We start from the raw sequence: 23024 nt of genomic DNA on the forward strand, positions 1-23024 counted from the left end.
TTTGGTTGTCACAACTGAAGGAGGGAGGGGGGGATGCTACTGGCATCGAGTGAGTAGAGGCCAGGTATGTTGCTAAACAGTCTACAATGCACCGGAGAGTCCCCCACAACAAAGAATGATCCATCCCCAAATGTCAACAGTGTTGAGATTGAGAAACATTGTCCTAAATTCCAAGTCCCATAGGAAAAGTTTGGTTCACAAAGACTACTTTCATTGCTTTCATAATTTCAGCTAGAAAAAGCAGAATTCCTTATGCTGTATTTTCTCGTCTTAATAATATCTACCTCCCCAGGTCTGGATTCCTAGAACAACATTAGGGATATAAAAGTAAAGGGAGTCCTGAAATTTACTGATTATCACAAACTTCAACAGTGCTAACTTCTCCAAGCTCTCAGGTTTTGTTTGTTTTGTTTTGTTTTGTTTTGTTTGAGATAGGGTCTCCTTTTGTCCCCAAGGCTAGAGTGCAGTGGTGCTATCATATGTCACTGCAGTCTTGGACTCCTGGGCTCAAGAGATCCTCTCCCTTCAGCCTCCTGAGAAGCTTGGACTACAACAGGGGTGTCCAATGTTTTGGCTTTCTTGGGCCACGTCAGAAAGGAAGTGTCTCAAGCCATACATATAAAACATACTAACACTAACGACAGCTGATGAGCTAAAAACGACAACGGCAAAAACACTGCCAAAAAAAAATCTCATGTTTTAAGAAAGGTCATGAATTTGTGTTGGGCCTCATTTAAAGCCATCCCAGGCCGCATGCAACGTGCAGGCCACGGGTTGGACAACTTTGGACTACAGGGATACACAACGATAGCCAGCTAATTTTTTAGTTTTTTTTAAATAGAGATGAGGTCTATGTTGCCCAGGCTGGTCTTCAACTCCTGATCTCAAGCAATCCTCCCACCTTGGCCTCCCAAACTCCTGGGATTACAGGTGCAAGCATCATGTCCAGCAAAGCTCTCAGTCTTGTACCTCTAGGTGGTTTTGGTAGAAATTATGCAGGTAATTTACAATTTTTTTTTTGTTTTTGAGACGGAATTTTGCTCATTGCCCAGGCTGGAGTGCAGTGGCGCCAACTCAGCTCGCTGCAACTCCCGCCACCCAGGTTCAAGCGATTCTCCAGCCTCAGCCTCTTGAGTAGCTAGGATTACAGGCACGTGCCACCAAGCCCAGCTAATTTTTTTTTTTTTTTTTGAGACAGAGTCGCGCTCTGTTGGCCAGACTGGAGGGCAGTGGCACAATCTCCACTCATTGCAACCTCTGCCTCCTAGGCTCAAGCAATTTTCCTGCCTCAGCATCCCGAGTAGCTGGGATTACAGGGGTGTGCCACCACGCTCAGCTAATATTTGTATTTTTAGTAGAGACAGGGTTTCACCATGTTGGCCAGGTTGGTCTTGAACTCCTGACTTCAGGTAATCCACCCGCCTCGGCCTCCCAAAGTGCTGGGATCATAGGCGTGAGCCACCGTGCCCGGCCTGTATTTTTAGTAGAGACAAGGTTTCATCATATTGGGCAGGCTGGTCTCGAACTCCTGACCTCAGATGATCCACCCACCTCGGCTTCCCAAAGTGCAGGGATCACAGGCATGAACCACTGAGTCCAGCTGCAATATACACTTTTTAAACCTCCCGAGCTTTGAAAGCCCTCTTAGCTCTTCTATAATGGAGAAAGCAAGAAAGAAGGAAATACGGCCGGGCACGGTGGCTCAAGCGTGTAATCCCAGCACTTTGGGAGGCCGAGACGGGCGGATCACGAGGTCAGGAGATCGAGACCATCCTGGCTAACACGGTGAAACCCTGTCTCTACTAAAAAATACAAAAAAAAAAAACTAGCCGGGCGAGGTGGCGGGCGCCTGTAGTCCCAGCTACTCGGGAGGCTGAGGCAGGAGAATGGCGTAAACCTGGGAGGCGGAGCTTGCAGTGAGCTGAGATTCGGCCACTGCACTCCAGCCCGGTCGACAGAGCAAGACTCCGTCTCAAAAAAAAAAAAAAAAAAAAAAAGAAAGAAGGAAATACAGTAGTCCCCCTTATCCTTGGGATATCCACTGCAGGACTCCCAGGTGATGCCTAAAACCATAGAGTACTGATCACTAAAAATATATACACACACACACACACACACACACACACACAATTTTTTTCCTATAGGTATATACCTATAATCAAGTTTAATTTATAAATTTTGCACAGTAGGAGATAAACAACAATAGCCAGTAAGAAAATAGTAGAACAGGCCGGGCGCAGTGGCTCACGCCTGTAATCCCAGCACTTTGGGAGGCCGAGGCAGGCAGATCATGAGGTCAGGAGATCGAGACCATCCTGGCTAACACGGTGAAACCCAGTCTCTACTAAAAATACAAAAAAAAAAAATTAGCCGGGCATGGTGCTGTGCGCCTGTAGTCCCAGCTACTCAGGAGGCTGAGGCAGGAGAATGGCATGAACCCAGGAGGCAGAGTTTGCAGTGAGCCGAGATGGCGCCACTACACTCCAGCCTGGGCGACAGAGCGAGACGCCGTCTCAAAAAAAAAAAAAAAAAGAGCCGGGCGCGGTGGCTCAAGCCTGTAATCCCAGCACTTTGGGAGGCCGAGGCGTGTGGATCATGAGGTCAGGAGATCGAGACTATCCTGGCTAACATGGTGAAACCCCGTCTCTACTAAAAATACAAAAAACTAGCCGGGCGTGGTGGCGGGCGCCTGTAGTCTCAGCTACTTGGGAGGCTGAGGCGGGAGAATGGCGTGAACCCGGGAGGCGGAGCTTGCAGTGAGCCGAGATCACGCCACTGCACTCCAGCCTGGGAGACACAGCGAGACTCCGTCTCAAAAAAAAAAAAAAAAAAGAAAAGAAAAACTCAACCTGTACCCAAACAAAAATCTCAAATTTCTTCCCTCGTTAAATAAAAAAATCATTTATAGACTGTTACAACATAGCAGTTGCCATAACCTGTCAAATGTAAACCCTGACCATACTCCAGTAAATTTTATCTTAAAAAAAAAAAAGTTCCACACACCTGTAGTCCCAGCTACTGAGGAGGCTGAGGCAGCGGTAGGATCCCTTGAGCACAGGAGCTACTCTCTAGCCTAGCCAACATAGTGAAAGCAGGTCTCTAAAAAAAGAAATTAAAAAAAAATTTTTTTTAAATATTTTAAACCTTATTTTATTTTAGAGACAGGGTCTCACTCTCTTGCCCAGGCTGGAGTGCAATGGTGTGATCACGGCTCACAGTAGCCTCAAACTCCTGGGCATGCCACCATGGCCCAGCTGATATTTCTTATTTTTCGTAGAGATGGCGTCCTGCTATGTTGACCAGGCTGGTCTTTAACTCCTGGGCTCAAGTAATCCTCCTGTCTCAGTTGCCCAGTGTGTTGGGATTACAGGCATGAGCCACGGTGCCCAGCCTGAAACCTCATTTTAAAAGTTTATATCAGACCAGGACCCCAAGATGGAGTCAGCTGTACCAGTGAAGGAGAAGAAACTCCTGGATGTCAAACTAGTGGAACTGCCAAACTAAATATTAATGCGTGATCTCACACAAGAAGGCACTGTTGCAGTGTTCAAAGAGGTTACTATAGGTATTACAACAAGTACTCCAACGTGAAGAAACGGGGCTTGATGGGAATTCTGTGGTGCTGGCAGCTTCTGTGCTTTTCAGCTACTGCCTTTCTGAAAAGGAACACAAGCATGGGCAGCTACAGAAGTAAACCTGAAGAGGGCCATTGCGGAGCGCTGGCTCCTGGATAATCTCCCTAGTTTAATGTCAGCTGATTAGCAACCTTAATTCCCTCTGAACCCCGATTTTTCCCTTGTCATGCAACATATCATATTTACAGGCTTCAGGGATTAAGAGGTGAATATCCTTGGGGAAACCATTATTCTATCTTCGTTGGTTCAAATAATTCAGGGTTTGTTCATTCAGTGAGGTCATTTTATTGAGCATTTAATATATTTTAACTTCTGGTACGCTCTTACGGTCACAAAATAACAGAATCCTATCTCATTTGCTTATATGTAGCTGACAATTCATTAATCAGTATAGTTACTGAAAGTTACTTGAACACAGAGACCATACATAAGTAACTCTCCCTATACACTGGTGTAGTGAAATTTCATTAAAGGCTCTTTTCTTCTTTGACACACAGTTATGCTGCTGATGAGAAATTTTACTATGAAAACAATGTGATGTAGTGAAAAAAGTTAGTTAGGTTTTTGTTTGTTTGTTTGTTTGTTTTTGAGACAGAGTCTCGCTCTGCCGCCCAGGCTGGAGTGCAGTGGCGCAATCTCGGCTCATTGCAAGCTCCGCCTCCCGGGTTCCCGCCATTCTCCTGCCTCAGCCTCCTGAGTAGCTGGCACTACAGGCGCCCGCCACCGCGCCCGGCTTATTTTTTGTATTTTTAGTAGAAACGGGGTTTCACCGTGGTCTCGATCTCCTGACCTTGTGATCCGCCCGCCTCGGCCTCCCAAAGTGCTGGGATTACAGGCGTGAGCCACTGCGCCCGGCTTTTTTTTTTTTTTTTTGAGACGGAGTCTCCCTCTGACACCCAGGCTGGAGAGCGGTGGCACGGACTCGGCTCACTGCAACCCCACCTTCCGAGTTCAAGCAATTCTCCTGCCTCAGCCTCCTGAATAACTGGGACTACAGGAGCCCGCCACCACGCCCGGCTAATATTTGTATTTTTAGTAGAGACGGGGGTTTCACCATGTTGGCCAGGATTGTCTCGATCTCTTGACCTTGTGATCCACCCGCCTCGGCCTCCCAAAGTGTTGGGATTACAGGCGTGAGCCACCGCGCCCAGCCCTATCTTATTATTTCACACACCAACCCTGGAGGCATGTTTGGAGTTGCCTAATTTTCATGTACACTTTTTGATAAGGAACTAAGAAAAATAGCTTGCTGAAAACAAGGGAGACTGAGTCCAGAACTGAATGAGAAGCACATGGTTTCTTCATCCTCTATCACCAGGCTGTCTAACGAGGCTGAAGAAGTACTATCCATAAGTAGCGCGTCAGGGGCAAACAAACAAAATCGCATATGGACACTAGTGTGAAATTCGAGAAATCCGAGGCGGGTTAACAACAGCAAGCAGATCACCAGGCCGATCTTCCTCGGGTCCCAGGTTGGCACCACAGCGCCCGGGAGGAATCCCCACGGAGGCACGCCGGTCCTACCGGCCTCACTCCCTACCTCCCGGAGGTCCGGAGTCCCGCTCCTTTCCCTCAGCGATACATCCCCCGTGCCGGTCCACTCCCTCACCGTGAGTCGAGGACTACTTCTCCAGACCAGACGACTGACACACACTGCCAAGGGCCGGTTCCAAAGCGCCCGTCCTGCGACTGCGTAAAAGGCTCGGGTCATCCGGCCGGAAACGACCCAACGCGCAGCCGCCGCGGCCTCCAACCACCGGCCGGCAGAGGGGGCACTAGACAGCCCTCGATCCGCTCGCCGGGGTCCTGTGGAGGAGGAGGCGAGCCGCAGCGCCGCAGGAACGAGCCCAGGGAGGTAGGTTGTCGTGGGACTCGGCCCGCCACCCTGGCAATTCCAGTCAAACGGCAAGCCAGACTCGCTTTGCCGGCCCATTCCTCTCCTGCCCCTGCAGCCGACAGGAATGGAACAGTCCCGCTGGCGGGGGGGACTGTGGAAGGCGCACGCGCGAGGGTTGGAGGGTCGAGGGGGGGGCTGTGCTGGCAGCGGCTTCTTTGGCGGCGGTTGGTGGCCGTGGGGGCGGGAAGAGGAGGTGGAGGAGGCTTGGGCTCGCGCGGCTTAAGGTACGCGTGAGGGCCTGCGCCGGAGCCGGCTTGACAGGGCCTGAGGGAGAGTGGGGGACTGGGCGAGGAGGTTCCCGTGGGTGAGCGCGTACGGGCTGGCTGGCGCGCTGGGCGGCCGAAGGTGGTGGTTGGTGGGAGCAGCCAGCGACTAGCCCGTAGACACTCGTACGCTTGCGGGCGGGCGTGCGCGCTACGCGGCCGGAGTCGGGCGGAGCGGGGGACGGTGGGGAAGAACGCGAGGAGGGAGGAGTGGGAGGTTGGGGGGGCGCTAGACGCCCTTCGCTCCCTCCCTCTGGAGGAGCAGCCGCCGCCACCGCCGCCACTCTGCTGCCGCCGCCGCCGCCGCCGCCGCCGCTCCCGCCGCCATTTTGGGTTCGCTTTGCGGAGGGGAGACGATCCCAGTCTCGGTTGCGGGACCCGCCTCCCCTCAGTTTGCCCCCTTTAGCCTCCACCTTTCCCTTCTCCTCTCTCGCATTTCCGCCAGTCAGCTTACCCGCTGGCCGCCTCCTGACAAGCGGGAGGGATCCGCCGTGGACCCAGGGAAGCGGAGGAGCCTGGCGGCCACCCCCTCTTCCCCACTTCCCTGCACTCTCGTCGCTCTCGGCCTCGGCCTCCGACACGGTGAGTAGAACGATTTGGGCAGGCCTTCGGGCCTAAGCACTCTCTCAGCGATTGAATCCTGGGCTTCCTGGGAGCCACTGTCATCTCCCGGACCTGGACCTCCGGGAGAGCAGTGGTGAAGATGGGGGAGGGGAGAGCAGGGAGGGGGATCCTGAGCCTACCGGGAAGTCCCTCCACGCGGGGTGAAGGGGTGTCCCTGACAGGCGGACTCCCGGAGGGGGCTGGAAAGTAAGCGAGTGGAGGCGGAGCCGTCTGTGCCCCTGACAGGTTAGTTTGTGTTTGTAGGCATGATCGGAGCCTCCCCCATAGTCCAGTTTGTGTGTGTTTAATTAAGGGATAAGAGTGGTCGAGGACACGATCCTGAGAGGGGAGTTTACCTGTGTGACAAGGTCTGTGGTGTCCCTGCCGCGTTGAACGGTATGTAGGAACGGCAGGATGATCTCAGTGTTGTAAGTTTAATAAATGTCACTGATTAGTTTGTACATGGAAAGAGGTGTTTTTGGTCTAGAAGACAGATGGTCTGTTGATGTGTAGCGGCTGTGTTGGTGTGTGTATGCGAGGATGGAAAGTGTTTCCGGAAGAGTTTGCCTTGATTTGTGTAAGTGTAATGGAGTTCCCGTTATAAGTTAGCTTATTTCTTGAATAAATGTTGGGAGGTTCCTTGCAGGTTGATATGTGTGTGTATTTTAGGGATTGGGAGCCCCTAGTTACTTGTTGGGAAAGAGTGGCAATGGTAGTGTTCTATACAGCATGTGTCTGTGAGGTCATGGAGGGGAGAAACTTAGCATAGCCAGTTGTGGTCTTAATAGTTTGTGCCTTTGGTTAGAGTGAGTTGTGTAAATGTGAAGGCCCAAAATATCTTTAACAGAATCATTGCTACAAAGCTGTAAAGAATGGGTGGCCTTATTTGTTGTCGCGGGTTTATAGTAATAGTTTAGAAATACAATAAGAAAGCGCTTTCAATTTCTTTGTGATACTAAATCTCTGTGAAAATGGTAGGATGCTTTCTTCCATTTTACAAAATAGTTAATTTAGGCATAAGGAGAGAACTTCTCCAAGGCCGCATATTAAATTGGTGACAAAGTTGAGACTGTAACTCCCATATTTTCACTACTGCTGCAGCAGTATATTCAGCATACCATGGTGCCTCAGGAAGTCTTTGTCGGCAAATCTGAGTATGTTGGAAAGATAGGAGCACATGTGACTGGTTGGATTGTATTTGGAGGAGACCGATTGTGTCAGATATGTATGTGGAAAGTAGATGTCCTTGCCCGGTCTGACCTGTATGAAATGCATATCCATGGCTATATTATTTTGTTTATGGGGGAAGCAGAGCATTTCTGACACTTGAGGTTGTACGTGTGAGGGAGAGAAGGCTTTCACAGCTTAACCTCTACCAGAGCAGCTGCATGGGTGCTGACAGCTTAACTTGAAATCTGTGGGAGGAAAGATCCTTTTTCATTCATTCAACAAATATTTGTTGACTGCCTGTTCAATAAATCGTCCATGTCTTGGGGTGAGGATAATCATGGTGTCTCTGTAAATAGCCTGGATGCAATATGAGGGGAATTGTTTTGACAGTGGTAGATATTGAGTTGAGTGAAGCAGTGTGGAATTAAAATCAGAGAACTGGTTTTGGGTTCTGGTGATTGTTAATATACGTACCTGTGGATGTTGGAACTTCTTGGCTGGGCTGAAGGAATCCTTTGAAAGATTGATTTCATATAGTAAGAATCCCCTCTGTGAATATAAGGAAAGAGTGCATGAACTAAGCCAACTTAACTGTATTCTTCTGGAAAATGGGATGTTTCTTGATAGGCTAGATTAGTGGTTCTTAAAAGTTTTTGGGGGTCATTTATCCTTCTGAGAATCTGATGAAAGACACTGGGCCCTCAAGTTAGAAGATGAACATAAGCCCAATCACATGATTTATACATATGATTTTAGGAACTTAAAGTGTAATGAAATAGAGCCAATTTATATTTAGGTCTCATTTGAAAACCTTTCATTTTCTTTGTTCGGATGTGTGGATGTTAGTATGAGTTTAAGGTGAAGGAGTCTATGATAGTATTTGAACATGTTGACAGGAGAACTTTAGGATCTATGTTTTTTATGTATTTTTGTCGTCTGCAAACTTACTTCTGCAGTGTTAGTAAACAATTCTGTATTTGCTAAAAGGGGAAGCTAATGTAGCACAAGTATCTATGGCTTTGTTCTTTGTCAGTATCTTTTTGTTCTCAAACTCTGAGAAGCGACTTTTTTTCAGTTTTGGATTGGGCCTGAGGTGATTTGAAGCTCCTATCTTGGAGTTTAGCTTAGTTATAACAAACACTGAGTTAAGCCTATGCAGGAGACACAAAGATTAATATATGGTCTCTGTGCTTGAAGAGATGCTACTTTTCTGTGGTTGAAGAGATGATGTGAATTGTATGATGGTGGCAGCTCTCAAAAGGACAAGGAAGTGAGAAACATATTCCTAGAAGTTTAAATTTTATAACCCAGTTGCAAAGACTTTTTGTCACTACTTATTCTTAGGAATAACCATAAAGTGTGTACACTCTGTATGGAACTTTGTACTTTAAAAAAATATGTTTTGTATCGTCTGGTGTTTTTGTACAAAGGAACTGTTGGTTTGAAAAGAAGGCAAACATCATTTGTGTTCCTTAGCTGTTTTGGGATATATTTCCACAGTGAGTTTATGTAAAAAGGTCTTAATGTGATTTTTGGGTATACATACATGTAGAAAGCCCTCCTGATATAAAATCCAGTAGCTATTTGACAGACTACCCATTAATTTAGTACTAGAAGTTAAAAATAATTACTGTACTTTTAAAAGAACAAGAAATTGGTCAGGTGGGGTGACTCATGCCTGTAATCCTACCACTTTGGGAGGATGAGGTGGGCGGATTGTCTGAGCTCAGAAGTTCAAGACCAGCCTGGGCAACATGGTGAAACCCCGTCTCTACTAAAATACAAAAAATTGGCCGGGCGCGGTGGCTCACGCCTGTAATCCCAGCACTTTGGGAGGCCGAGGCCGGCGGATCACAAGGTCAGGAGATCGAGACCACGGTGAAACCCCGTCTCTACTAAAAATTACAAAAAATTAGCCGGGCACGGTTGTGGGCGCCTGTAGTCCCAGCTACTCGGGAGGCTGAGGCAGGAGAATGGCGTGAACCCGGGAGGCGGAGCTTGCAGTGAGCCGAGATAGCGCCACTGCACTCCAGCCTGGGCTGGGCAACAGAGCGAGACTCCGTCTCAAAAAAAAAAAAAAAAAAAAATACAAAAAATTAGCCGCATGTGTTGGAGTGCACCTGTAGTCCCAGCTACTAGGGAAGCGGAGGCACGAGAATTGCTTGAACCAAGAATTGCTTGAACTGGGACGGGGAAGTTGCAGTGAGCTGAGATCACGCCACTGCACTCCAGCCTGGGCATCAGAGCAATACTCTGTCTCACACACACACACACAAAAAAGAGTAGGAAATTCAAAAAGGTGTTTTAATAGGACAGATTATAGGATTCAGTGAGATAATGGAGAATTTTTAGGAAAAATGGTCTGTTAGTCCTTTCTCTCTATTGACATGGCCCCTGTGTAAGAATACTATGTAAATTTGTGAAAAGTTTAATATTTTCTCTAAATTTTTAATGGGTAGTAGGTTCATGGTGTTGTTTTTCTCAAAACGTACATGTGATATGTGTGTGTAGTGTGTATATATGTGCATGTATGTTTATATAGTTTATTTTTTTAATAGCGATTAGGTCTTGCTATGGTTTTGTTTTTGTTTTTGAGAGTTTCACTCTTGTCGCCTGGCTGGAGTACAGTGGCGCAATCTTGCCTCACTGCAGCCTCCACCTCCCAGGTTCAAGTCATTATCCTGCCTCAGCTTCCCAAATAGCTGGGATTACAGGTGCGTGCCAACACGCCCTGCTGATTTTTGTATTTTTAGTTGAGACAGGGTTTCACCACGTTGGCCAGGCTGGTCACGAACTCCTAACCTCAAGTCGTCCACCCGCCTTGGCCTTCCAAAGTGCTGGGATTACAAAAGTGAGCCACTGCACCTGGCCCAGGTCTTGCTATGTAGATCAATCTGGTCTTGAACTCCTGGCCTCAAGCCATCTTCTTGTCTCAGCTTCCCAATTTGCTGGAATTACAGGCCTGAGCCAGCATGCCCAGCCAAAATTTTTACCTGGTTACCAAATCAAAGATTTTCTCCAAAATGAACTGGAATAGCCTTACTGTGTTAATGTTGCCTTGGTGGGGACGCCTAAGTCTTGGAACTAAATTGAGGTAGTTATGACAGTTCTCTTTTTAAAGCTGATCAGTATTTCACTTGTGTTTTAGAAGTCCAGTGTACTTCAAAGTAGGACCAACCATCTCTTTTTTCTCTTTTTTTTTTGAGACGGAGTCTTGCTCTGTAGCTCAGTTTGGAATGCAGTGGCATGATCTCGACTCACTGTAGCCTCTGCCACCTGGATTCAAGTGATTCTCCTGCCTCAGTCTCTTGACAGCTGGGTTTACAGGCACGCACCACCACGCCTAGCTAATTTTTGTATTTTTAGTAGAGACAGGCTTTCACAGTGTTGGCCAGTAGCCAGGCTGGTCTCATACTCCTGACCTTAAGTAATCCACCTGCCTTGGCCTCCCAAAGTGCTGGGATTACAGGTGTGAGCCCCCGCACCTGGCCAAACCCATCTCTTTCATTAAACCACCTTATTTTGGTTCAGAAACAAGACTGCCATGTATGTAGTGCTTAATTATGTGCCAAGCACTATTCCAGGTACTAAGATACAGTAATGGACAAAATAAGATCCCTGCTCCTCTATCTCAGGACTTAATAATTTGGGCATTTTCATTTTCCAATCTAGGATCTTTCAGTAGTGGTATAGGATTCCTGAAGGAATTCCTGAAATATAATTATTTTTCTGCTGGAGCAAATCAATTTTTTTTGTTTCTGTTTTTGTTTTGAGATGGAGTTTCACTCTTTTCACTCAAGCTGGTGTGCAATGGCGCAATCTTGGCTCACTGCAATCTCCGACTCCCAGGTTCAAGCGATTCTCCTGCCTCGGCCTCCCGAGTAGCTGGGATTACAGGCGTTAGCCACCACGCTCGGCTAATTTTGTATTTTTAGTAGAGATAGAGTTTCACCAGGTTGGCCAGACTGGTCTCGAACTCCTGACCTCAGGTGATCCACCACGCTCGGCCTCCCAAAGTGCTAGGATTACAGGTGTGAGCCACCACGCCCAGAAGAGCAAAATTCTTCTGTTGACAAAAATATCTTTCCTCTGAGGAAAAGACACTATGTGCCTATGTTTTATCCAGGAATTCCACTGGATAGTTTGTCCTTTGGGATATCAGGGGATTAAATCCTCCTTTAAGAATCAAAGTACTCGGCTGGGCGTGGTGGCTCATGCCTGTAATCCCTGCACTTTGGGAGGCCGAGGCGAGTGGATCACCTGAGGTCAGGAGTTGGAGACCAACCTAGCCAACATGATGAAACCCTGTCTCTACTAAAAATACAAAAAATTATCCAGGTGTTGTGGCGGGTGCCTGTAATCCCAGCTACTCAAGAAGGTTGCAGCAGGAGAATCACTTGAACCTGGGAAGCAGAGGTTGCAGTGAGCTGAGATTGCACCACTGCACCCTATCCTGGGCAACAGAGCGAGACTCCGTCTCAAAAAAACAAAAACAAAAACTCTTAACATGTAGAGTATGTAGATGTAGAAACAAAAGTAAAATGATTGTTGAAAAAAATGTCTGTTTTTTATCTTCTAAATAGCTTTGTGTGTCAGAGATCAGAACGCTCATTTTACATGATATGAAGAAACAGAATGCTAGATGGCTAGAATGGTCGTCACTTTCCTAGATATCCATTGTAGAGGAACACATAAGGTAAAACAAGTGAATAAAAGTTAAAAAAAAAAATGAGATATCCAAAGATTTGAAGCTCTACCCATTAACATGATAATCATTTCAACCTTGAAAATTTATAGAACAAGAGTCAGAACTCAGAACAAAGATCTCTGAGGAAGTAAAGATCAAGCTGCCTCCTAATTTCTCATTTAGTCTGTCATTGGGCACTGTCAAACTGTCAAACTATATTTAGAGATTCTGGTTTTCTTCTGGAGACTTAATGAGTCGTGTAGTATCTTGAATACACATATAAGATCTTGCCAGGTGGGGTGGCTCACCTCTGTAATCCCAGCACTTTGGGAGGATGAGGTGGGAGGATCACTGGAGCCCAGGAGTTCGAGACCACCCTGGGCAACATAGCAAGTCCCTGGCTCTATTAAAAAAATAATAATAATCCTCAATGTAGAACTTTAAATTTATCCTCATGTGTTGCATCTAGTTGATTTGAGAAAATGTAATTTTGAATTTTCCATCAATTGCATTGGCAGTCCCTTTCAGCTTTACAGCTTTACATCATGTACAGATTTGTTAAGTATGTTCTCTTGGTCTTCTAACTCACTGATGGAGTTCTTAAATAGGTCAGGTCCAAAGATAGGGCCCTATGAAACACTGTTGGAAACTTGTCTCTGACTCTCTCTCTCTGTCTCTTTTTTTGAGACAGTGTCTTGCTCTGTCGCCTAGGCTGGAATGTAGTGGCACGGTCTTGGCTCACTGCAACCTCTGCCTCTAGGAATCAAGAGATTCTCTCACCTCAGCCTCTCAAGTATCTGGGACTATAGGCGTGTGCGACCAAGCCCAGATAAATTTTTTTTTAGAGATATGTTGACATTTTGCCCAGGCTGGGAGACTTGTCTCTTGATTCCATTCAGTATTGTGAGGGTTTGGATAGGCCATCTACTTATAAAATCATCGGGCCGGACGTGGTGGCTCACGCCTGTAATCCCAGTGCTTTGGGAGGCCAAAGCGGGTGGATCACCTGAGGTCAGGAGTTCAAGACCAGCGTGACCAACATGGAGAAACCCCATCTCTACTAAAAATGCAAAATTAGCTGGGTGTGGTGGTGCATGCCTGTAATCCCAGCTACTTGGGAGACTGAGGCAGGAGAATTGCTTGAACCCAGGAGATGGAGGTTGCAGTGAGCCGAAATTGTGCCATTGCACTCCAGCCTGGGCAACAAGAGTGAAACTCCATCTCATTAAAAAAAAAAAAAAAAAAAGAATCATCTAGCTCACATTTTCTCTTTGTTGTTTTCCTGTTAGAATTTAAGCTTCATGAGATTAGAACACTCCCTCTCTCTCTCTCTCTCTCTCTCTCTCTCTCTCTCTCATTCTCTCATAGCATCTAAAACAGGGATTGAAACATAGTAAGTACTCAATAAATGTTTTTGAACAAATGAATTAAGGATAGCCGGGCGTGGTGGCTCAAGCCTGTAACCCCAGCACTTTGAGAAACCAAGGTGGATGGATCACTGGAGCTCAGGAGTTCAAGACCAGCTTGGGCAACATGGGGAAAACCCATCTCTACAAAATATAGAAGAATTAGCCGGGCATGGCAGCACACTCCTGTGATCCCAGCTACTTGGAGGGTTGAAGTGGGAGCATCGCTTGAGCCTGGGAAGCAGAGATTGCAGTTAGCCAAGATCAAGCCACTGCCCTCTAGCCTGGGTGACACAGTGAGACCCTGTCTCAAAAAAGAATAAGGATAAATATGAAGAATTCATCAGATGCCTTGTTGAAAACATCATACATTGTCTACATGGAATTTCTCCTTATTGTAAAATGAATCTAATTTATACCAACAACATGCTGTTTGGCTTTTTTGCAGAAAAGGAAGCAAATGAACTGATGGAAGATCTGTTTGAAACTGTGAGTAGTGATCCTCGAGTGAGAACATGGGATTGTAAGTTGGTTCTCCAACAAAATGTGTCCTTTGGTCTCTGTGATGCTCCCTCTAGAAGAGGGACTAAACCAATTCTCCTTTTAGTCTGCCTGGGAAAGAATATAATGACAAGGGAAATTTGCTAACTACTAGACTCTTGATTATCCACATGTAGGTTATTGTTATTAAAATTTTCCTTGAAGCTTTTTTTTTTTTTTTTTTTTTTTTTTTGAAGCAAAGTCTTGCTCTGTCACCCAGGCTCTGGAGAATACAGTAGTGAAATCTCAGCCCACAGCAGCCTCGACCTCCAGGGCTCAAGCAATTCTCTCATCTAAGCCTCCTGAGTAGCTGGGACTACAGGCACACACCTACAGGCCCAGCTAATTATTTTACTTTTTTTTAGAGACAGAGTCTCGCTGTGTTCTGGAACTCACAGGCTCAAGTAATCTTCCTGCCTCAACCTCCCAAAGTGCTGGAATTACAGGTGTGAGCCAGCATATCTGGTCCCTTGAAAACTTTCGATGGCTTCCCCTACTGTCATTTGGTGTGTCCTTAAAGATTGCCAATTAAAGTATTTTGCACACAAATAATTACCTTTTCCATAATTTTGTCTGAAAAGATATCTCTGAAGAGATTGATCATTTTGAGTTACCCTAGCTCTGTCCATACTGATACAAGTTGACTGGTTGAGCGACGACTTTCCCGGCATAATAGTCCTTCCAAATGTGGGTTTGGGGGAGTCCTGAAGTGAGAAAGGTTCTGATGTAGGCTCTTTCTGGGTGCCAGCATTATTAAAGTCTTGTAATCTGTAGTTTTCACTCTTTCTTTCCAATACTGGAGCAACATTCGAGACCCATTCCCCAGGAAAACCCTCCCTTCCCTTTGCCCACAGTTCCAAGATGAGATGGGATTCTCCAACATGGAAGATGACGGCCCAGAAGAGGAGGAGCGTGTGGCTGAGCCTCGACCTAACTTTAACACTCCTCAAGCTCTACGGTAGGCTAGTTGAAAGACCTTGAGATTTGGAATAGAGGAAAAGTTTATTTCTGAAAAGGTTTTCAGAAGTTGCAGTTAACAATTTTTCATCCCCAACCAGCTTCTTTTGTAAGGATGCAGATGTAAGGATGTAAGGATGCAGAGCCCTGTCAGGAGTTAGGTGTCAGGTGAAGTCTCCTTGGTATGGGGCAGTGCAGCTGTAGGCCAAGCTGTATCTGTTTGGGAAGGGAGAAAAAACAGTAGCTGGCATCCATATCCACTTCTCCAGGTGAGTGGTGCTGGAGAGGTATGTAGGAATTTATGTGGCCAGACACACAAACTACTATAACACACAAACGTATTATAATATCGAGTCTGTCCCTTTCGTTCTTTTTATGTGCCATTAATATTTGCTAAATGTGACTGAAAATTTGTTAAGTCACCTAGGCATTAGTGGAGCAAACCCTGAAGCACCTGCAGTAAGGAGTCTGAAACGTATGTGCTGACGTTTCTGCCTGAGGTTGGCACTTGTGTTACAGCATCCAGAAAGTAGAGGCTTTAATTTTTTCCTCATTTTCTGGTGGATTTGCATCTGCACTTTATTCTGTTGTAACAGCATATAATCATTAGGTGGATGGCAACAGGTCAGGATGCATTTTGTGCCGTAAGTGGAACAAAGCAAAGAGAATAGACCCTCTAATTAGTCCTGTGTTATAACTTAACAGCATTACTAAGCAGAGAGCTTGAGATCCATCTGAAAGCTAGACCTTTAATGATTTTCTAGGCTAGTGAAAAAAGATAAGATATGCCAACCAATGTCTTAAAAACGAGAATTACTAGTCATTCTCCATTACAACAAATATAACAACACAACTACATCAAAAACCTCAAGATTGCTAAGTCATTATTTGACCCATTATTTTAATTTATAGTTCATAGAACAAAATTATGGTATAGCAGAATGGAACCATTCATCCTGGGAATGTATAATGGGATTTGATTAATAAACATTTTGGTTTCGCTGATCAACTCTTTATAACTTCTTAAAACTTGGAAAGTGTAGAACTAATTTAAAATTCCTGTTAGAATTCAGTTACCTTCTGGTATTCAATGGAATATAGTCATATATCATCTCATGGTCATACCCTCTGTGAAATCTATCATTAAACGATTCGTCATTATGTATTAAATGATTCATCATTGTGTAAACATCGTAGAATGTACTTACATAAACCTAAATGGTTTAGCCTACTGCGTACCTATTGCTCCCAGGCTACAAACCTGTACAGTGTGTTACTGTACTGTACTGAATACTGCAGGCAATTGTAACACAACGGTAAGTACGTATGTATGTAAACATACAAAAGGTACTGTAATCTTGTGGAGCAACCTCTGAATATGTGGTTCATTATTGACTCAAACATTATGTGGTACATGACTGTACGTGGGCCGCTGCTGCTTCTCTTTCAATTGCAAATACAAACCTGTTTTAATCTTTAAATAAAAATCCTGGGCCGGGCGCGGTGGCTCAAGCCTGTAATCCCAGCACTTTGGGAGGCCGAGACGGGCGGATCACGAGGTCAGGAGATCGAGACCATCCTGGCTAACACGGTGAAACCCCGTCTCTACTAAAAAATACAAAAAAAAAAAACTAGCCGGGCGAGGTGGCGGGCGCCTGTAGTCCCAGCTACTCGGGAGGCTGAGGCCGGAGAATGGCGTGAACCCGGGAGGCGGAGCTTGCAGTGAGCTGAGATCCGGCCACTGCACTCCAGCCTGGGTGACAGAGCGAGACTCCGTCTCAAAAAAAAAAAAAAAAAAATCCTGGATTCTGTAAGTCCATAGATAGTAAAAACATCTTAAAACACAATAAGGAAGAGAGAGGAGAAAAAGACAGTCAAAACAAAATCTCTGGGGCTTCCCTTATCAGTTATCTAAATAATATTTATTAAAACTAGGTGCAGTCTGTGTTTCCATTTTCTCCTTTCTTATGCTTCTGCTCTTTTGTTCCTTCAGTGGTGGTAGCACAAATGTTCAAATTTTCAGTTGTCGGTAAAGATTGTATAGACAGTCCCACAGTCTTTAGGTTTCTACTCTGCTACCCAAACCCACAGTAGTAAATACTATAAAAGAAAACTTACTCAAAGGTAATCTTTATCTGCAAAAACTATTGAAAAACGTTACCATTTAACTATTGCTGTAAGGTAGGGGATTCCTTGAAATATGATAACCTGCTTGTTACAGCTACTTCAGCAGATCTTATCCTGTTGCATAGGGTATCAGCATGTGCTTAATCATTTAGGTATCTTATTCTCCCTTTATTTCTTTCTATGTAAACATAGAAAAGGTACAGTAATCATACATAGAACTGACATGCTAGGTATTTGAATTTTTGCTCCAGCCCTACAAACAATCTTTCATGAGAGTAGGAGTGGGAAGTTAGGGTTAGGAACCTTGGAAGAGGAATTTAAAGGGCCAAAAGAAGATAGCCTTCATGGATAGCAGTAGGATAGTATTTGAACTAACATCTCGGTTCTGTTCTTTTGAACTACTGTGTATTTCAGTTATTTTGGTATATCCTTTTCTTGCTTCATGCTAGAAAGTCTTTGACTTGTTAAGATAGCAAGGCAGTGCAGCCTGAGTAGATGGAATAATGGGACAAGCTGGACCTGGGATGGGAGTAACAAGTAAATGAGAGAAGAAATGAGAATGATGAGTTCCCACCAGCTCCTTGGCTGCTTTCTTACCCATATATTTCTCTGTCCCTAGATGTTTGGTTTTTTTCTTCATTCGTATATTATTTGGAAGAGGAATTGTAGAGGAATGGCATGGGGTATAATACAGAATCATATTTGATGCATGCTAACTACTTTGGGAAAAGATTTGTATAAGGCTGGGAGTTTGACTGCTGGCTAAAGTGAAATGGGGGATTAGTAGGGAATGAAAATTGTTCAGGCTGTTTGCTCATCATTGGAAAGAATTGGATGTGTTGTGAACCTAGGAAAACACTCACAATCCGTCATCCCCCTGTTTGGGATAGGTTTGAGGAACTACTGGCCAACCTACTAAATGAACAACATCAGATAGCAAAGGAACTACTTGAACAGCTGAAGATGAAGAAATCTTCAGCCAAACAGCAGAAGGAGGTAGAGAAGGTTAAACCCCAGTGTAAGGAAGTTCATCAGACCCTGATTCTGGACCCAGCACAGAGGAAGAGACTCCAGCAGCAGATGCAGCAGGTAACACTTTCCTTGGTCATGTTAATATTGAATTATACCAAGGCCTAACTCTGAGGCTTTGGTATAATCCAAAATTAACAACTTTGTAAATGTTTGAGATAGTTACCTTACTACCTATTAAAACTGTAGTATCTTCACATCAGTTAGAAGCTTGAGAAGTCATCATGTTCATGTCCTGTGGCTCAGGGAGGAGAGTACATAAGGACCCTAATGGTATTTGGAATTACAGATTTCAAAGGGTCCTCAGTAATCTATTCTGAAAGTGTTTTTCCTTTTCCTTTTTCTTTTCTTTTTTTTTTCTTTTTTTTTTTTTTGAGACGGAGTCTCGCTCTGTTGCCCAGGCTGGAGTGCAGTGACTCGATCTCAGCTCACTGAAAGCTCTTCTTCCCGGGTTCACACCATTCTCTTGCCTCAGCCTCCCGAATAACTGAGGCTACAGGCACCCGCCACTATGCCCGGCTAATTTTTTGTATTTTTAGTAGAGACAGGGTTTCACTGTGTTAGCCAGGATGGTCTCGATCTCCTGACCTCGTGATCCGCCTGCCTCGGCCTCCCAGAGTGCTGGGATTACAGGCATGAGTCACTGTGCCTGGCCGTTTCCTTTTGTAATCTCAATTCCTCTGTTTTGAGGCTAAACTTCCTCTGGTTCTGTCATTTTGTTTGAGGGAACATGTCTGAGAAATTTATGCCAAGATCCTATGTTGTTCTCATACTCTTTCCAGAAAGCAAAATATGTGTCATAAAGTTGCAAACATCTTGCGGTTAATGTCTCTCTGAGGGCTGGGTGCAGTGGCTCACACCTGTAATCCCAGCACTTTGGGAGGCTGAGGTGGGAGGATTGCTTGAGCTGGGGAATTCAAAAGCAGCCTGGACAACAGAGTGAGACCCCGTCTCTACAAAAAATAAAAATAAGACTGGGCACAATGGCTCACGCCTGTAATCCCAGCACTTTGGGAGGCCAAGGGAGGTGAATCATAAGGTCAAGTGTTGGAAGCAAGTCTTGCCAACATGGTGAAACCCCATCTCTACTAAGACAAAAAATTAGCTGGGTGTAGCAGCGGACACCTGTAATCCCAACTACTCGGGAGGCTGAGGCAACAGAATCACTCTGGGAGGCATAGGTTACCATGAGCCGAGATCATGCCACTGCACTCCAGCCCAGAAGTCAGTGTGAGACTCTTGTCTAAAAAATAATAATAATAATAAAATAGCCAGGCAATGTGGTCCCGTCTACTTGGGAGGCTGAGGTGGAAGGATTGCTTGAGCACAGGAGGTTGAGAGGGCATTGAGTCATGGTTGCACCACTGCACTCCAAGCTGCATGACAGAGCAAGACTCTGTCTCCAGGGGGAAAAAAAACCTCTCTGGGCTCCTGAAATGGCAGTGTCATAACATATCACTGTATTATTTTCTTTCTCTCCCCAGCATGTTCAGCTCTTGACACAAATCCACCTTCTTGCCACCTGCAACCCCAATCTCAGTCCGGAGGCCAGTAGCACCAGGATATGTCTTGTAAGTTTCCAAATTGCTGTAATTCTATAGACTAGAATATAAAATTAGCTTGGCAGGTTATTTCTCACAGTTATTCTTCTCTCTTGGGTATTTTTGATTGCTATGGCTTCCTGTGTTTGCTGAGTGAAGATAAGCCACTGATTCACATGAAAGGACAAAGAGTGTATTCAATTTTTTCTTTTCTTTTTTTTTTTTTGAGACAGGGTCTTGCTCTTTCACCCAGGATGGAGTGCAGTGGCACAATCTCAGTTCACTGCAACCCCTGCCTCCGGGTTGAAGTGATTCTTCTGCCTCAGCCTCCCAAGTAGCTGGGACTTCAGGCAGGCACCACCACGCCTGGGTAATTTTTTTTTGTATTTTTAGTAGAGACAGGGTTTGCCATGTTGGCCAGGCTGGTCTCGAGCTCCTGACCTCAAGTGATCTGCCCACTTCGGCCTCCCAAAGTACTGGGATTATAGTCATGAGCCGCTACACCTGGCCTGTCCTTCTGATATTTTTATTGGGTCCTCCTCCTCATCTTTAGATCCACCCTGACTTCTTTTTTTTTTTTTTTTTTGGAGACGGAGTCTCGCTCTGTCGCCCAGGCTGGAGTGCAGTGGCCAGATATCAGCTCACTGCAAGCTCCGCCTCCCGGGTTCACGCCATTCTCCTGGGTCAGCCTCCCGAGTAGCTGGGACTACAGGCGCCCGCCACCTCGCCCGGCTAGTTTTTTGTATTTTTTAGTAGAGATGGGGTTTCACCGTGTTAGGCAGGATGGTCTCGATCTCCTGACCTCATGATCCGCCCGTCTCGGCCTCCCAAAGTACTGGGATTACAGGCTTGAGCCACCGCGCCCGGCTGCCACCCTGACTTCTTAGGTTTTTGGTACTGCTATTCGTTTCATAGATGTTGAGGCTGGGTGTAGTGGCTCACGCCTGTAATTCTAGCCTTTGGGAGGCTGAGGTGATAGGATCACTTGAGCCCAGGGGTTCAAGAACAGCCTGGGCAACATAGTAAGACCCGGTCTGTGTTCTTTAAAAAAAAAAAAAAATTAAATAGTAAAGTAAATACACATGTAGGTGTTGAATTCATTATCCATTCATTACGCTCGCTATTAGTGTTTTATGTGTAGAGCTAGTTTTCCTCATGACATTTTGAGGTATTTTGAGCTTTTAAATTTGAAATTTGGCCAGGTGTGATGGCTCATGCCTGTAGTCCCAGCACTTTGGTAGGTCAAGGTGGGAGGATTGCTTGAGCCCAGGAGTTTGAGACCAGCCTGGGCAACACAGTAAGACCCCATCTCTACCAAAAAACTTAAAAAAAAAATTAGCTGGGGATAGCGCCGAGTGCCTGTAGTCCCAGCAACTTGGGAGACTGAGGTAGGAGGATCACTTGAGCCTGGGACATTGAGACTGTAATGAGCTATGATTATACATCACTCCAGCCCGGGTGACAAAGTGGGAACCTGTCTCACAAAAACAAAACCAAATTTTACCTCATAAAAGTTGCCTCAAACTTTTGGACAGGTAATGATAATACTCTCAGCTTCTTCAACAAGTCGTCTTTGGAGTTTGAAGAATACATTTGCTAGTACTCTAAAACTTACTTGGTGATCAACAGGATGTCTTCATCTCTTACTGTATTCAGAGGAGGATGAGGAGTACTTGGTTGTAGGCATTATTCTGAGACCAAAAGACAAAACAGTTTTAAAAGTAATGTCCTCGTCGGGTGAGGTGGCTCATCCCTGTAATCCCAGCACTATGAGAGGCCGAGTCAGGCAGATGCGAGCCCAGGAGTGCGAGATCAGCCTGCTCAACATGACGAAACCCTGTCTCTACAAAAAATACAAAAATTAGCTATGTGTGGAGGTGTATGCCTATAGTCCCAGCTTCTCAGGAGGCAGCGGTGGGAGGATGGCTTGAGCCTGGGAGGAGGAGGTTGCAGTGAGCTGAGATTGTGCCACTGCACTCCAGCCTGAGCGGCAGAGCGAGACCTTGTCTCAAAGTAAGGAAATTAAAGTAATAGTCCTCATTCTTGAGCCTCTTAATTCTAGCTCGGGAGCTAGACCATGTATTCCTTAGTGATAAACAGTTTAAAAATAAAACAAGAATATAATCCCTGAATATCTGAGAACTCACGCGTAATCTTAACAGACTAGTTTATTGTGAAAGACTTTATGATGATTTTTACCTGTTTTTATCCTGTAGTAGGAAGGTCAGCTTCTCATTTAGATTCTGAAGGCTACTGGTATTAATTGTCTGGAATTGTCTTAGATCTTCCTTGTGTCCTGTTTTCCCAGAAAGAGCTGGGAACCTTTGCTCAAAGCTCCATCGCCCTTCACCATCAGTACAACCCCAAGTTTCAGACCCTGTTCCAACCCTGTAACTTGATGGGAGCTATGCAGCTTATTGAAGACTTCAGCACACATGTCAGCATTGACTGCAGCCCTCATAAAACTGTCAAGAAGACTGGTAGGAGACAGATGTGTCAGCTTTAAGTTTTTACTTGCGGTGAGAGGTGGTGGGAATCTTATCCCATAGATAACTTCCTAGGATACTTGCCTGGGAATGGAGGACACAGGACATTTGTAATTTCTTTCTTCTCTCTTTTATCCTCCCTTTGTACTCATTATCTGAGTTCTAGAATTACATGATAATCTCTGGGCCTGGGTAAGGCATGGAGGCAGTGGACAGTATAGGAATATGGGAGGTAGAGATATGAGGCTCAGTGCTAAGAATTGGACTATAGCAATCTGAGGGATATTAGGAGTCAGATGTAATTAAACTGGGGCCTGGTAAAGATGAAAGTCAGGTGGTAAAGTTTGGTCATGTTTAGCTTTTTACTCTCTTCATTAAGATCAACTAACTTCATTTACCATAATGATTCTATCATAGGTGATGTCTCCATTCTGAATGAAATGTCTTTCAAGTTAGACATGTTAGAGATTGTACATTTGCCATATTCAGTATTTTTTAAAAATTTGCCAGTTTAGATTCTTCTACCTTGCATTGGTTTAATATTTTTTGAGAAAATATTTGCTGTTTGCTTAAGCAAATATTTGCTTCTGATTTGTTTGCTGATTTAGTAAATTACTTGTGGTTTGTTCTGGATTTGGGTTTGTCTTTGGATGCTATTTTAAATCCCGGAGTCTTATCATTAA

General features: G+C 45.2%; 2 protein-coding genes across 84 annotated transcripts in view; one reads left to right on the top strand and one right to left on the bottom strand.

The window, feature by feature from the left end:
* The window catches only part of DAP3 (death associated protein 3), a 52887-nt gene extending 46309 nt beyond the window's left edge, over positions 1-6578 (bottom strand). For 11 of the 34 annotated variants that reach the window (XM_073993499.1, XM_073993495.1, XM_005541531.4 and 8 more), the window contains exon 1: positions 5245-5328. Coding sequence is in view for 1 of the 34 variants with exons in the window: in XM_045375138.2 (XP_045231073.2) it covers positions 5245-5568 (324 nt within the window). In the remaining 33 variants the exon portion in view is untranslated. Of the gene's footprint in view, positions 1-3003; positions 3100-5175; positions 5613-6249 lie in introns of those variants that run through there. The other 23 variants (XM_015456118.3, XM_073993478.1, XM_005541530.4 and 20 more) reach the window with 6 other exon arrangements.
* Positions 5401-23024, top strand: part of YY1AP1 (YY1 associated protein 1) — a 28861-nt gene continuing 11237 nt past the window's right edge. For 5 of the 50 annotated variants that reach the window (XR_012413629.1, XR_012413632.1, XR_012413635.1 and 2 more), the window contains exons 1-7: positions 5650-5756; positions 6241-6377; positions 14110-14150; positions 15056-15159; positions 18176-18374; positions 19799-19885; positions 22164-22374. Coding sequence is in view for 29 of the 50 variants with exons in the window: in XM_073993250.1 (XP_073849351.1) it covers positions 14130-14150; positions 14567-14647; positions 15056-15159; positions 18176-18374; positions 19799-19885; positions 22164-22335 (664 nt within the window). In the remaining 21 variants the exon portion in view is untranslated. Of the gene's footprint in view, positions 5491-5649; positions 5837-6118; positions 6378-14109; positions 14185-14566; positions 14648-15055; positions 15160-18175; positions 18375-19798; positions 19886-22163; positions 22375-23024 lie in introns of those variants that run through there. The other 45 variants (XR_012413630.1, XR_012413633.1, XM_073993353.1 and 42 more) reach the window with 24 other exon arrangements.

This window comes from Macaca fascicularis, chromosome 1, assembly GCF_037993035.2.
Source record: "Macaca fascicularis isolate 582-1 chromosome 1, T2T-MFA8v1.1".
NCBI classification, from domain to species: domain Eukaryota; kingdom Metazoa; phylum Chordata; class Mammalia; order Primates; family Cercopithecidae; genus Macaca; species Macaca fascicularis.